Here is a 12,332-nt window from a genome sequence, read left to right on the forward strand (position 1 = left end):
ATTTTCCCTTTAAAGAATAGCTGGCTCTCGAGCACCCCGAGTAAAAAAGGATTTGGAATATATACTGGGCGTTCCTTGTTCAATAGAGAGATTACTGCCATTAAACTGCTTGCTTAACTCATTTTACAATGAAATGTTATATTTGAATTTCATTTTGAACATATTATCGTAGGCAATTTTATCTGGTCTATGGTATGGTTCTTTTTCGGGCAAAAGTAAACCTATTTTTCTCTTTTCTTAATAAAACTCGAACATTATTTACAAGTTCATTCACAAATATACACGTTGGGATTACTCTACACAATATATTAATAATATTGTTACCAATTGCTGACTATTTTCATCTTTGATTCCAAACAAAACTCTTATCCTCTGATCGACCAAACATCTAATAATTCAACAATCGAATCGTCTACTCTACTATTCAAACTGAGCCCGACTCTTGAATTCGACCCTTATGCGAATCACTCTGAATGCATCTTCTTCTTTCAGGGAGGAACTCCTTAGATTTAACATCAAAATCGACCCATCATCCAACAATAACGTTCGTGTAATCGACAAAGGAGGTCAACCACTGGAGGATCTCCTCATTCACATCGCAAATATCAATAAGGAAAATTAAAAATAAAAGGGGACCTAGGACGCTGCCATGAGGAATCCCAATCAATCTGATTGAACATGTCAGATCTTACTTCTTACCTTCTCCAGTGATAGACACCCTTTGCGATCACAGGGATAAGAAGCGATCCACTTCTTCACAACTGCATGCATAATGCGGATGCAGCTTTAGGATTGACAAATTCTCTTGTGAAAAGCCAAAGAGGTTGCTAGTTTCAGATAACTAGGCATATTCGCATACTCTTTTGATTGCATATCTCCCCAGCTCTGATAGAAATATGTAATTCAATGTTGTGGAATACGTTGAATGTTACCTGCATTTTGTCCGACCAGCAGCATGTGCATTTGGGAACGTTGTGATGTGACTGATCCTTGTATCCCAGTTGTCCTTTCTTCGACAATCTCTTTTTACGGACCTTGTGCGGAACTCCGTAGACATAATTTGAGAATCTCCGCCGTGAATGTCGAACGATAGATACCCAATCTATCATGACTATTTCGCGATTTTATCGAATTTTTCACGGGTTTAGCGGTAATTCTTCCAAGCGAATGGAATGATTTGGGTGTAAGGTCAGATACAGATTCCAAGGTGGAAGAGTCATTTAGTAGGAGTCTCAATGAATTAGATCAAAAAAATAAATCGATGTTTTGATGTCATAGTGATAAGGTTATTTATTTATCATGTATACAGGGTGTCCGGGGAGTAACTGTACATACTCATACCAGAGATAGAGTTGGACTAGCTGATTACGGATTGACTATAAAAAATTAATTTCTAGATTTCCCTAGAAAGCTATAGGGTGATTTTCTAACTTCATGGAAATACTTAGACATTCATAAAATCCAAAGTTATTGACGGATTTTATTGAAACTTAGGAGGTTATTGACACATGCTAAGGTGAAGTTAGAAAGATATCAATTATTCCATTATTCCAGGGCCGAACTCATTTATCTTCATTTAAAGTGTTCAGGGTAAAAAAAACACTTTGTATTTCGAATTACAAAAAAATGATTCGCTTTTTAGAAAGAAGCTAAATTATGTATCAATTTTTGGTATCGCTCAAAGTTGTCACATCAACAATTATTTTTTTATGAATTTATTAATTTGGATGAAGTTCGAATTTATTTACCTGAACAGGACTTGGTCATCTTGTGTAGGTCGAAAATAAATAATAAATTTTCTTAAAAAAGTCACTGAAGGTGAAGAAGACTATAATAATTTGTTGATATACTAGGTGGCCACCCCTGACACGGATTTCACTTTGAGGGAGTAAATGAACGTATTAAAAAAAAAATTGGTGATGTGTATAGGGTATACAGAAGCATTTTTCAAAATTATTCTTATGTATACCGGGTGTTCGACAACAATGATATAGACCAAAGTTACACTTCTTTCAGTCAAGAGAACAGCTGATGAACAGAATAATCAACTGTTGCGATATTTTAAGAAATAATGGCGATATGATTCGGAAGGCTGTATCCAATTTGAAAATTCGGCAAGAGAAATGTATACAAGCTAATGGTTTTCATTTCGAATCGCTTTTGAAATAATGTTAACTCAGCAATTCATTCGTTTCTATTTTCATTTTTATTAGGTATTCTTTACTATATTTTAGTTTTTTTCATTTGGTATTTTTTCATTATTGATGTGCTTATTGAAGCTCTGAACTTTTTTGTAAATTTTCTACTAATACTTTCGCATTTTATATTCAAACATGAGATTTTCAGTTCTCTTCATGGTAAAAAATTGAATTTTTCGTACTTTTTCCGAATTCAAAAATTCATAAAAAAATAATTGTTGATGTGACAACTTTGAGTGATACCAAATATTGAAGCATAATTTAGCTTCTTCCTAAAAAGCGAATCAATTATTTGTAATTCGAAATACAGAGTTTTTTTCACCCTGAACACTTAAAATGAAGATTAATGAGTCCGGCCCTGGAATAATGAATTAATTGATATCTTTTTGACTTGACTCCAGCATGTGTCAATAACCTTCCAAGTTTCAATAATATCCGTCAATAACTTTGGATTTTATGATGGTCTAAGTATTTCCATGAAGTTGGAAAATCACCCAGTAGCTTTCTAGGTAAATCCAGAAATTAATTTTTTATAGTCAATCCGTAACCAGCTAGTCCAACTCTATCTCTGGTAAGGGTATGTACAGTTATTCCTCGGACACCCTGTATATCATTATTGTGGATATTAAAATATTAGCGTTACCTAATATTTGAATGTTCAATCAATTTCGGCATTTTTGTAATATTCATTGATATTAGTTGTGGCAACGGCGTTATGACAAAGCACATTTCGAGTGCCAACCTTACTACGTTCTAGTTACAAAAACTTGAGAAAATTATTTCATGGCCAACCGAGTGCTGAAATAAATGTGAATGGAGTATATGTATATAAGAATACCCTGTACTAATTGAATTTCATTCTAACTGAAGAAAATTGAAATATTCTTCGTGGATTTCGTAGGGGAGAAAATTCACAACCGAAACGAAATTCGATCATATCGAAAGAATAAACGAGTCAACTAAAAATTTGCGGATGTGCACACGTTAGAAATTAGCACAAGGCCATTGCCTAATAATGGGAAGAGGATAAGTGGGGCCTCTCCAGAAAAATTGTTCGCGAGCCAGTTTCTGGAAAGCTTTCGAGAGCGCTCAAGGAAAAAGAATAGTCACGACTCACGTCAAGGCTGGAGTTTGGAATACATTTTTCTGTTCCGTATACAAAGGGACGACACTCAAGCTGACGTTTCGGCAGGATGGGATATCAGCGCTCAGATCTTATGCAAACCTTGCGTCTCACGTTTCGTATCGATTTTGTTGGAGGGAAATATTGGTTGGGAAGAATGGAACCAAATTCTGCAGGAATATCTGGGAAAATATGAAAAATTGAAGCTCTAATGAAAAAAAGTCGGAAATCAGTAAAAAGGATGTGAAATAGGCAGAAAAGTATTCAAGTAAATTCTTGAAGTAGACACTGTTGAAAACTGTTGAAATTGCCATCCAGTCAGCTAACAATGCGAAGATATACTGGGTGGATACAAAAAAGAACGAAGTAGGTTTTTTCCGGTCTAATAGGCCATCGTGGTGATGCCAAAGAAACTGCATCACCCAGAAGGAGCTGTTTAAATTTCAAATTTTTTTTTTATGAATCCTATATAGTATAGCAAGAAGTAAATGATTGGAATTTGGAGAAAAAAAAAGAAGGGTTTACAATTTTTTTATTAAATTTGTTAATAATATGTTTGTGCAACGCGGTTATCTATACACCCGTCAACACGTCTTGGTATTGATACAAGAAGATGGTCTATTTCTTCTTGATGGATACTATCCCAAACTACCTGTACTTCAAGTCTCAGAGCCACCAAAGTCCGTGGGAGCTGGGGTAAATTTCCAAGCCTTCTACCCATGATTTCCCAAACATGCTCTATGGGCGAAAGATCGGGGGATCTGGGCGGCCATGGCAAAAGATTCACATGGGTCGCTTCAAAGAAGATTAAACCAAGTCTGGCAACATGGGGTCGAGCATTATCTTGCTGCAATATTGGATTCTCGAGCCGGTTAAGGTAAGGGAGAACATATGGCTCCATTATTTCTTGAAGGTAACGCAGCGCTGTCATGTTACCTCGAATAAAGACTAAAGGTGACCTACTTCCATGTGCAATAGCACCCCATATCATAACATCTACTGTCCGGTGTACATGACGCTCAACAAAATGAGGTTCACGTCTTTCTCCTCGACGTTGTCATACCCTTCTCCATGTGCACCCAAGGAGAATCGAGAAGAGAGACCTGATGCCATTCCATATTCCAATGCTGTCGTTCTCTGCACCAGTGTAATCGTTGCCGTCTTTCCTCAACCGTAAGAGGTAACACAAGATGGGGTCGATAATGCTGCAGTCCAAAAGACCTTATATGGCGGTAAACCGTTTGGACAGTTACAGGATGGCCTTGTTCTCCTGAATTACTGATTAGCCAAAGATGGAGTTGTCACAAATCGGTCTCTAATGGCCATAAGTCTTAGACGCCGATCTTGAACTTCATTTGTGCCCCTTCGACATCTAGTGCCTACTCTTCTTGGGCCTTATCAAACCACGCTTGACAACATCTTTCTTTTTTTTTGGTGTAGCAGGGGGAAAATCTGCAAGTCAGACGAACCACCCTCTTCTGAGGGGAAACAAGTGTGGGGATTCTCACTCTCCTGAGCTCGAGACCCACTAAAAACCCTTAACTGCTTCTTGAATATTGGTTCCGGGCATTTGCCTATAAACCGTTCATCTCTTAGTCGGTTTTGTTCTCGCACACTATCGTGCTGGGATTTATGTGTTTATCCTCTATTGGATAACACTTTATTGGATTTTTCAATAAGTCTCTGTTCTTATTTTGATCTCTTTTTGATTGATCTCTTGGTCTCCTCCGGTAAATTCGCATTCTCCTTTTGTCTTCCTCTGGGTCGTAGTCCACTAGTCTCCTGAGTTCTTGATTTGGATGGTTTTTCGCTGTTTCGAATAATTTCTCTGCTTTTCTGTTCATGAATTCCGTTATGGTTTCCCATTTTAGGTCCCTATAAAGCTGTCTATTCCTGACAAACCAAGGTGCATCTATTGCACATCGCAGCAGCTTGATTTCAGTGGTCTGAATTCTTTTGATATGGCTTTTTGCCTCGAAACCCCAGGCAACTGATCCATAAGTCAGTTGATGCCTAGCAAAGGCTTTGATTATCTTCAATTTTGTCCCTTTCGACATGTGGCTTCTTCTTGCTATCAGAGTGTAGAAGTCTATTCATCGCTGCTTTCGTTTTGTCGATTGCTTGTTTGATATGACTTTTCCATGTAAGTCCTTTGTCAAGCGTTATTCCTAAATATTTGGCTTCATTTTTCCAGTCGGTTTCTTCACCGTCAACTTCTATATTCGTTGTGGGTCGCAGTCTTCTCTTCTGTAGTAATATTGCTTGGCTCCTTTGTTCATTGAGTTTCATTTTCCACTTTATGCACCAGTCATTTGCTTCGTCAATCGTTTCTTGTAGAACTCGTTATATTACTTCTGGGTTGCGGTGTCGAGTTGCTATGCCTGTGTCGTCAGCATATAACGTAAGCATTCTTGACAACATCTCACAACAGTAGTTGGATTTCTGTTCGTACGGTTAGCGATTTCTCGAAATGACAACTTTGCCTCCATAGACCAATAATTTGACCTCTTTCAAATTCATTTAGCTGGCGATAAATTCAGCGTACCTACACGTATTCTAGGCATTTTAACAACAACTAAACATCGACTTTGGATCTCCTCGAACATATGGTTTGTTGTCAAATTTAAAAAAATTTGCAAAGAACGACTACAATATTCAAGTAACAAAAAATGTTTTTATGAAAAAACCTTCAAGATTTTTTTTCCAAATTTCAATAATTTACTCCTTACTATGCTACACTGCGCAAAAAAATTAACGCACATTCTGAAAATCTCAATTTTAATGAAAGTTAACTCTACATTGACTTTATAACTTATTTTTTATGTTCTCTCGGGAAGGTTTTGAACGAAACAAGACATATTGAATGGAAGAAAAATTCAGGATTTCACCGAATCTTATGTGAAAGAAGAGAAATGAACAATTTTCAAAATACTGAAATGCTGATAAGTGATTTAATACTTGGTATTTCCACCTATTGCGTTAATTACAGCTCGGCAACGACGGTTCATACTCGAAATGAGTGATCTTAAAATGTTCTGATCTAATCCTTCCCAGATTTCTCCGAGTTGGATTCCTAAGTCATTAAGAGTAGCTGGATGATTTTCTGTACTTCTCAGCCTTCTATTGAGGTTGTCCCAAACCTGCTCAATCGGATTGAGATCTGGACTTCTTGCTGGCCATTCCATTCGAGAGACTTCAACCTCTTCAAGGTACTCCTGAACGATGCGCGCACGTTGGGTCTGGCATTATCGTCCATAAAAATGAAATTTTCACCAATGTATGGGGCAAATGGCACTACATGCTCTTCAAGAATGTTCCTTATATACTTATCAGCATTCATAGCTCTATTATCAACGACCACTAGGTCTGTGCGAGCAGTCAAAGATATTCTACCCCATACCATAATCGATCCTCCCCCGAAACCAGTAGTACTCAGGAAATTGTACTGAGCATATCTTTGATGTAGACGTCTGTATACAAGGGAACGTCGATCACAATGGTAGAGGCAGAATCTAGACTCATCTGTGAAGAGAACTCTTTCCCAATCGGCCTCTTCTCAATGGATATGCTCTCGCAAAATCCAAACGCGCCCTTCGATGGGCTGGGGTAAGAGCTGGGCCTCTTGCCGCGACACGAGGCCTTAAATCATATTCTCTGAGGCGATTTCTTATTGTCTGAGTGCTAATTTGCAACTCATGAGTTTGCTCAAGCTGAATTTGAAGGAGGCGAGCGGTTGCAACCCGTCTCAACGAAGAAACTCTCAAGTAACGTTCTTGAATGGCAGTTGTTACCCGAGGTCTACCCTGTCCTGGTCTTCGGACATTCATACCTGTCTCCCTGAATCGCTGCAACATTCTGGACACACTTGTATGGGAAACTCCAAACCTTTCTGCAATTCTTGTGTATGTCCACCCTTCTTCTCGCAAAACTACCGCTTGGGCACATTCCTCTTGGGTCAAATTGGGTGTTTCGCGTTGCATAGCGATCGAGTGTAGAAAATCAAACGAAAGAAAAACTATTGATCACTAGAATTGATCGAGAACAACTGATTTTAGAATGGAGCCAATACATTCAAAATCTGATAATATCATCTTTTTTTATTCCTGCTGGGAAAAACATCTGTATTGAAGAAAACCGTTGAAAGTGGATAACATATGCATGCATAATTCTGATAAAAATAATTATCACTGAGAACACCTTCAGTTGTAGAATAAATTTGAGATTTCCATAATGTGCGTTAATTTTTTTTCGCAGTGTATTTATGTTTCACCAAAAAAAAAAAATTAAATGGCAGTTTCTTTGTCAGTTAGTATAAAATTGTTTTTTAACATTATCAGGCTCAAGTGTGACATAATATGTGTTTTTTTTTTCGATGAAATCCTAAAATATTACAAATTTATGTTCGGAATTTTGGTTTGATTAACAAGAAAGCTACTTCATTTAAAAGAAAGATATAATAATCAGCTAAAAAAATGTTTAATTGGTTTTAAAGTTTCTGTTGTTTCTATATCTGACACTAAAAATTGTCATTTTCTGGATTGAGAAACCGTTTCTGATCAGAATAATAAAACGCGTCAAACACCCAAATCAAACCTTCTGTAGGGCACTAATCAAGGATAGGGATCATCAGCCGATAGCGGTTCGGGCCTTCGTGAAGAAGTAAACAAACAATGCACACCGTCTTGTAAAGCCCGGCCGGCCAGGTTAGACGTCGAGCAAAACTACGAGGACGGCGGGCGTCGACGACCGGCGTCGCTACCGCGCCGCACGTAATCTCGTGTTGCCAATGACGACATGCCGGGTCGACGGGTTTCCATTCGTCCGGAGATGGCGGGAATTTGGCGTAAAAACAGACAATAAAGCGAGGGCGTAGCGAATTGTTTCTGATTGTATATTACGGACTCACTCGACTCATATTTCAATATTCGCAGAATTTTTCACATATAGGTATATTGCTCAGTCAGCGGCGGCTACTGTCACTACAAGAAATAGAAATTGAGAATTTGAAACTTCCACTTTTAGTTGCTTTGCCAGACTGAAACTATTTTTGTTTTTCGATTTCTCGGTAATATATCTACCTACAAATAAACATTCTGAAAAGAAGCGTAAGTATCAGGTAAAATACATCATGAACTGGACAAACATATATGGTCGGTAGGTGATACTGGAAGAATCATTTTTGTCTTATGACATATACCCTGTTTTCGACTCATAAGCGAGATACAGGGTGTTTAACGTCGTATGTGAGAAATATTCTAATGAGTGTGGTCAGTTATGTATAAACCTAAAGTAACGGTTTCTGGGTCACATCTAAGTATTTTTGAGTGCTAAATTCAGAAACACATGAAGAACTCGGAGAATTTTTTTTACAAAACGGAGGCAAACCTCCAATGTTCGTGATTTTTTTTCGGTTGCCAAATTGAATTTCATTTTCTGAATGAACACAATTTGCGTGAGGAAATTCTTCATGAATCGAACACTACTTTTTTTCAACATGTCTACAGCGAAAAATGGTTCCCGATTGTACTTCCCTTCATACCTAACACGAATATGAAAACAGAATCAAAAACTATCAAACCGTTTCTTTACTGCAGCCCTTCAAAAATATCTCGCAGGAACCACTAACATAATTTAAAAAAAACTGGTTGGGCTTTGAGGTCCGAAATTCTTAAATTGAGCTGTCGAAACATTCCATATGATAATATGAATTTATAAAAAAAAAATATTTTTCAATGAAACTTGGTTGGCAGTCGAACTCGCGACTTTTAGGTATTATCCTCCATGTGGAAGTAAATTGAAACTAATCTAATGATATTAATTTTCGTTAACCAAGCAACAGCAAATTCACAGAATATAGTTAATATCCTTAGATTAAATACAAAGAAAAGAAAAAGAGTACTGTATAAGTGTACAGCCAGTTTTCTGGCTTGCTATTTAAGATAGAGCCTTCCGGTTTTCACGTTCCTGTCTTATTTTTTTGTGAAACTTAAGCTGTCCTAATCGGATTTTGCATAACTGTTTCCGTTCATGAGATACAGGGCGATTGTGGAAATTGATACTTTTACATCCTTTATCTCCGAAGTTATTATAGAAATAATGCTGAGCTTAAAACTACATCTGATACAGAATTCTGCGTAGAATCCAGGGGCGTACTCAATACAGAACAAATAACCAATAAAATATTTATCATTGATACAAATTTTCAACATTACGTAATATCTTACTAATAAGACTGTTCAAATTGCTGTCCATTTTCCCTAATACATAATTGACAACCTCTTTTAATATACGGCTGAGTGCATTTAGTATTAAAAAAGTGCGGTTTTGTAAATCCTGGAAAGCTGCCTCTGTTGATGCACGAAGTTCTTCGGGATTGTTGTGTCTGAAAGACAATAATAATTCATAGCGATGACAGCTAGATCAGATTTGTTTTTTTCTCTCCAATGCCTACTTGATAAAACAATGCTGCCAAATGCATAGTAGCCAATAACAACAAGGATGTTTTTATCATCCATGACCTATTACTTTTAATAATAATCGAAAGTAATAATCCTCCTATTGAAACTCGGGAAATTCATGGCCCACTAACAAATATAATCATTATGTGATGTTTTAAAGTTTTTTAGCATTTCTGAACATCCTACCTATAAAATATTAGGCATCATTTTGAAGGGAAAAAATTAACGAATTCAACGAAGTAATAAAATACAGGGTGTTCCATTGAAAAAAAAGGTTTGTGTCGTATCTTCAAAATCATACCACGAAAAAAATATCGAGTACGCCCCTGGATTCTACGTAGAATTCTGTATCAGACGTAGTTTTCAGCTGAGCATTATTTCTAATAACTTCGGAGATAAAGGAAGGGTCCGAAAAGTATCAATTTCCAAAATCGCCCTATATCTCATAAACGGAAACGATTATGCAAAATCTGATCAGGCCAACTTGGGTTTCACGAACAAGTAGCAAGCCAGAAACCTGGCTGTCTCACCCAAAATGGGAAGCACTGCACACTGAATCAGTTCTTAAAAACTTCACTTTTACGTAAAAAATGTGTGCAGTAAAACTGTCTGCGCGAAAAATTAGAGCACACGCTTCAGTTAAGTTTTTTGTGGTCTTTTCAAATATTGAAACAGATTTTCAAAATTTCGATTTACAGGGTGTTGTTTCAAGAATTCAAACGATTCATAATTTTTTGTTAACACGGACCTGGAATTTACTTGCAGTTATTGCATGATACATTTGACCATTCGAGACGTTTGCCAAATATGAAGAAAATATATGGGGTGGTTCGGGATATGGCCTCAGGAAGAAACGAGCAAAATTCATTAAACATCCTGTATCTCGGCTACGAAGACAGTACGAGCCAATAAATATGGTATCTCCAGAACCACCTCGGTGCCACCTATCCGACTGTTTAGTATTTCTGTTTCCCAATGTAGGGTAGGTAGGTCAAAAATTTGAAAAAAAAATGCATTTCCGCCCCACGTGACTATGTTTTTTTTTATTCCAAAAATTATCAGAAGTCATAAAGACTGGTAACTTCAATTCAGAATCAATCCAAGTGTATACATTTATTGAATAGCGCCATTTGTCGGCATCTTCTGGCTAAATCCGAAACTAAGAAATTCCAACTTGTTCCACCTAAAACGAACGCTGTTTTCCAATATGTGCTGCCACCTGACGGAAATTTCGTAAATTCATAGCAGTTATCGATCCTCCAGATTTCCAACGTTATAATTGGTGAAACTCGAATTAACTGATTTAATTCTAAACGAGCTGTCCTTTTTCTAATTAGTCCGGACGGAGATTCGATTTGAAAAATAGAGGAATCCTGTGTAGTCTGCATTAACAAGAAATAACAAACTTTTTGCGAATGCTGTAATTTTCAGCTTCTCAACTAGCTAAATCTGGTTAAATCGTTTTCTGTTAGGAAATATTCAGCCTAACTCAGAAGAAGATTCCCCGAGGCTAGTTAGAAAATTACCCAGGAATGCTTTTTGTGATGAAAATTGCACAACTTTGGCAGGCAGAGTTAGAATTTTTTAGCGAGAGATTCTTGTTTGACTTATTTCAGCTACAATGTTTAAATATCATTGTTCATTTAGTAATCATCATTTTTCGCAGTAATTATTCGAATTTTGAACCTTTTTTTTTCCCGTTCGAGATTTCAAGATTTATTTATCTCTTTATAAGGAGAACTACAATTCATGAACAAGTTAGTATGAAACATATGAGTCTTAATATCAAATTACTTACGAATTTGAGAATATATGAATCGTAGATGGAATAATGAATATGGAGGAACATCATTGGATTTTTAAATTCCACAATTTATACACCTACCTATTGACATTCGAAAAATTCAATTCGGTTCAATATAAATTGATGAAAAAAGATTAAGAAATTCAAATATCTGCTGCAAGGATTATTACAACAACTTACCAGCAAGGAACTACAAATCATTTTTCATTTAGTGAAACAAAGTTTGTGCTTCATTTAGTAATGTAATTTTATTGGCTTCAATTATAATCCTTAACAAGGACAACAATCAAATTATGGAGCAAATTCGAAATATACAGGGTGTATTTGAAGGTGAGGCTTTTTTTTTCAACAGAAGGTAGAACCGGACAAAATGAAGCGTTCCACCTAAAATTACCTCTAAAAAACTTTCAAAATGACAAAGCTAAAAAAAATAGGATATGATTACTGTAATAGATCCTAATATGAACCTAGACCGTTTGTTAGCTTCTGTTTGTTGCAAAGCAGTGGAAAAAAAATTTTCTCCTGATTCGACCATGCGGTTTCGTTAAGGATATTGGCTCGTTTGATATTTACTTAGTAATGAAAACGGATTGCCAGATATTTCTCATCAATCTTTAGTAACATACACGATTTTATGAAATGGCTCATTTCGACACCAACTGCCAGAAGAGACTTAGGACACAAGTGTAAAAAATAGAATAATACTTCAAAATCTCACCAATAAAATTGGTCTAAATTATTCAAGAATT

General features: G+C 36.6%; 1 protein-coding gene across 5 annotated transcripts in view; it reads right to left on the reverse strand.

The window, feature by feature from the left end:
• LOC123319500 (disks large 1 tumor suppressor protein) overlaps nucleotides 1-12,332 on the reverse strand; it is a 693,102-nt gene that overhangs the window by 423,352 nt on the left and 257,418 nt on the right. Inside the window, exon 1 of one of the 5 annotated variants that reach the window (XM_044906518.1) lies at nucleotides 933-1,114. The exons of the other annotated variants lie outside the window; for them this stretch is intronic. Coding sequence (XP_044762453.1) covers nucleotides 933-1,109 — 177 coding nt within the window. The 5' untranslated portion in view covers nucleotides 1,110-1,114. Of the gene's footprint in view, nucleotides 1-932; nucleotides 1,115-12,332 lie in introns of those variants that run through there. 5 annotated transcript variants of the gene reach the window in all.

The sequence above is a fragment of the Coccinella septempunctata genome, chromosome 8, assembly GCF_907165205.1.
Source record: "Coccinella septempunctata chromosome 8, icCocSept1.1, whole genome shotgun sequence".
Taxonomy (NCBI): domain Eukaryota; kingdom Metazoa; phylum Arthropoda; class Insecta; order Coleoptera; family Coccinellidae; genus Coccinella; species Coccinella septempunctata.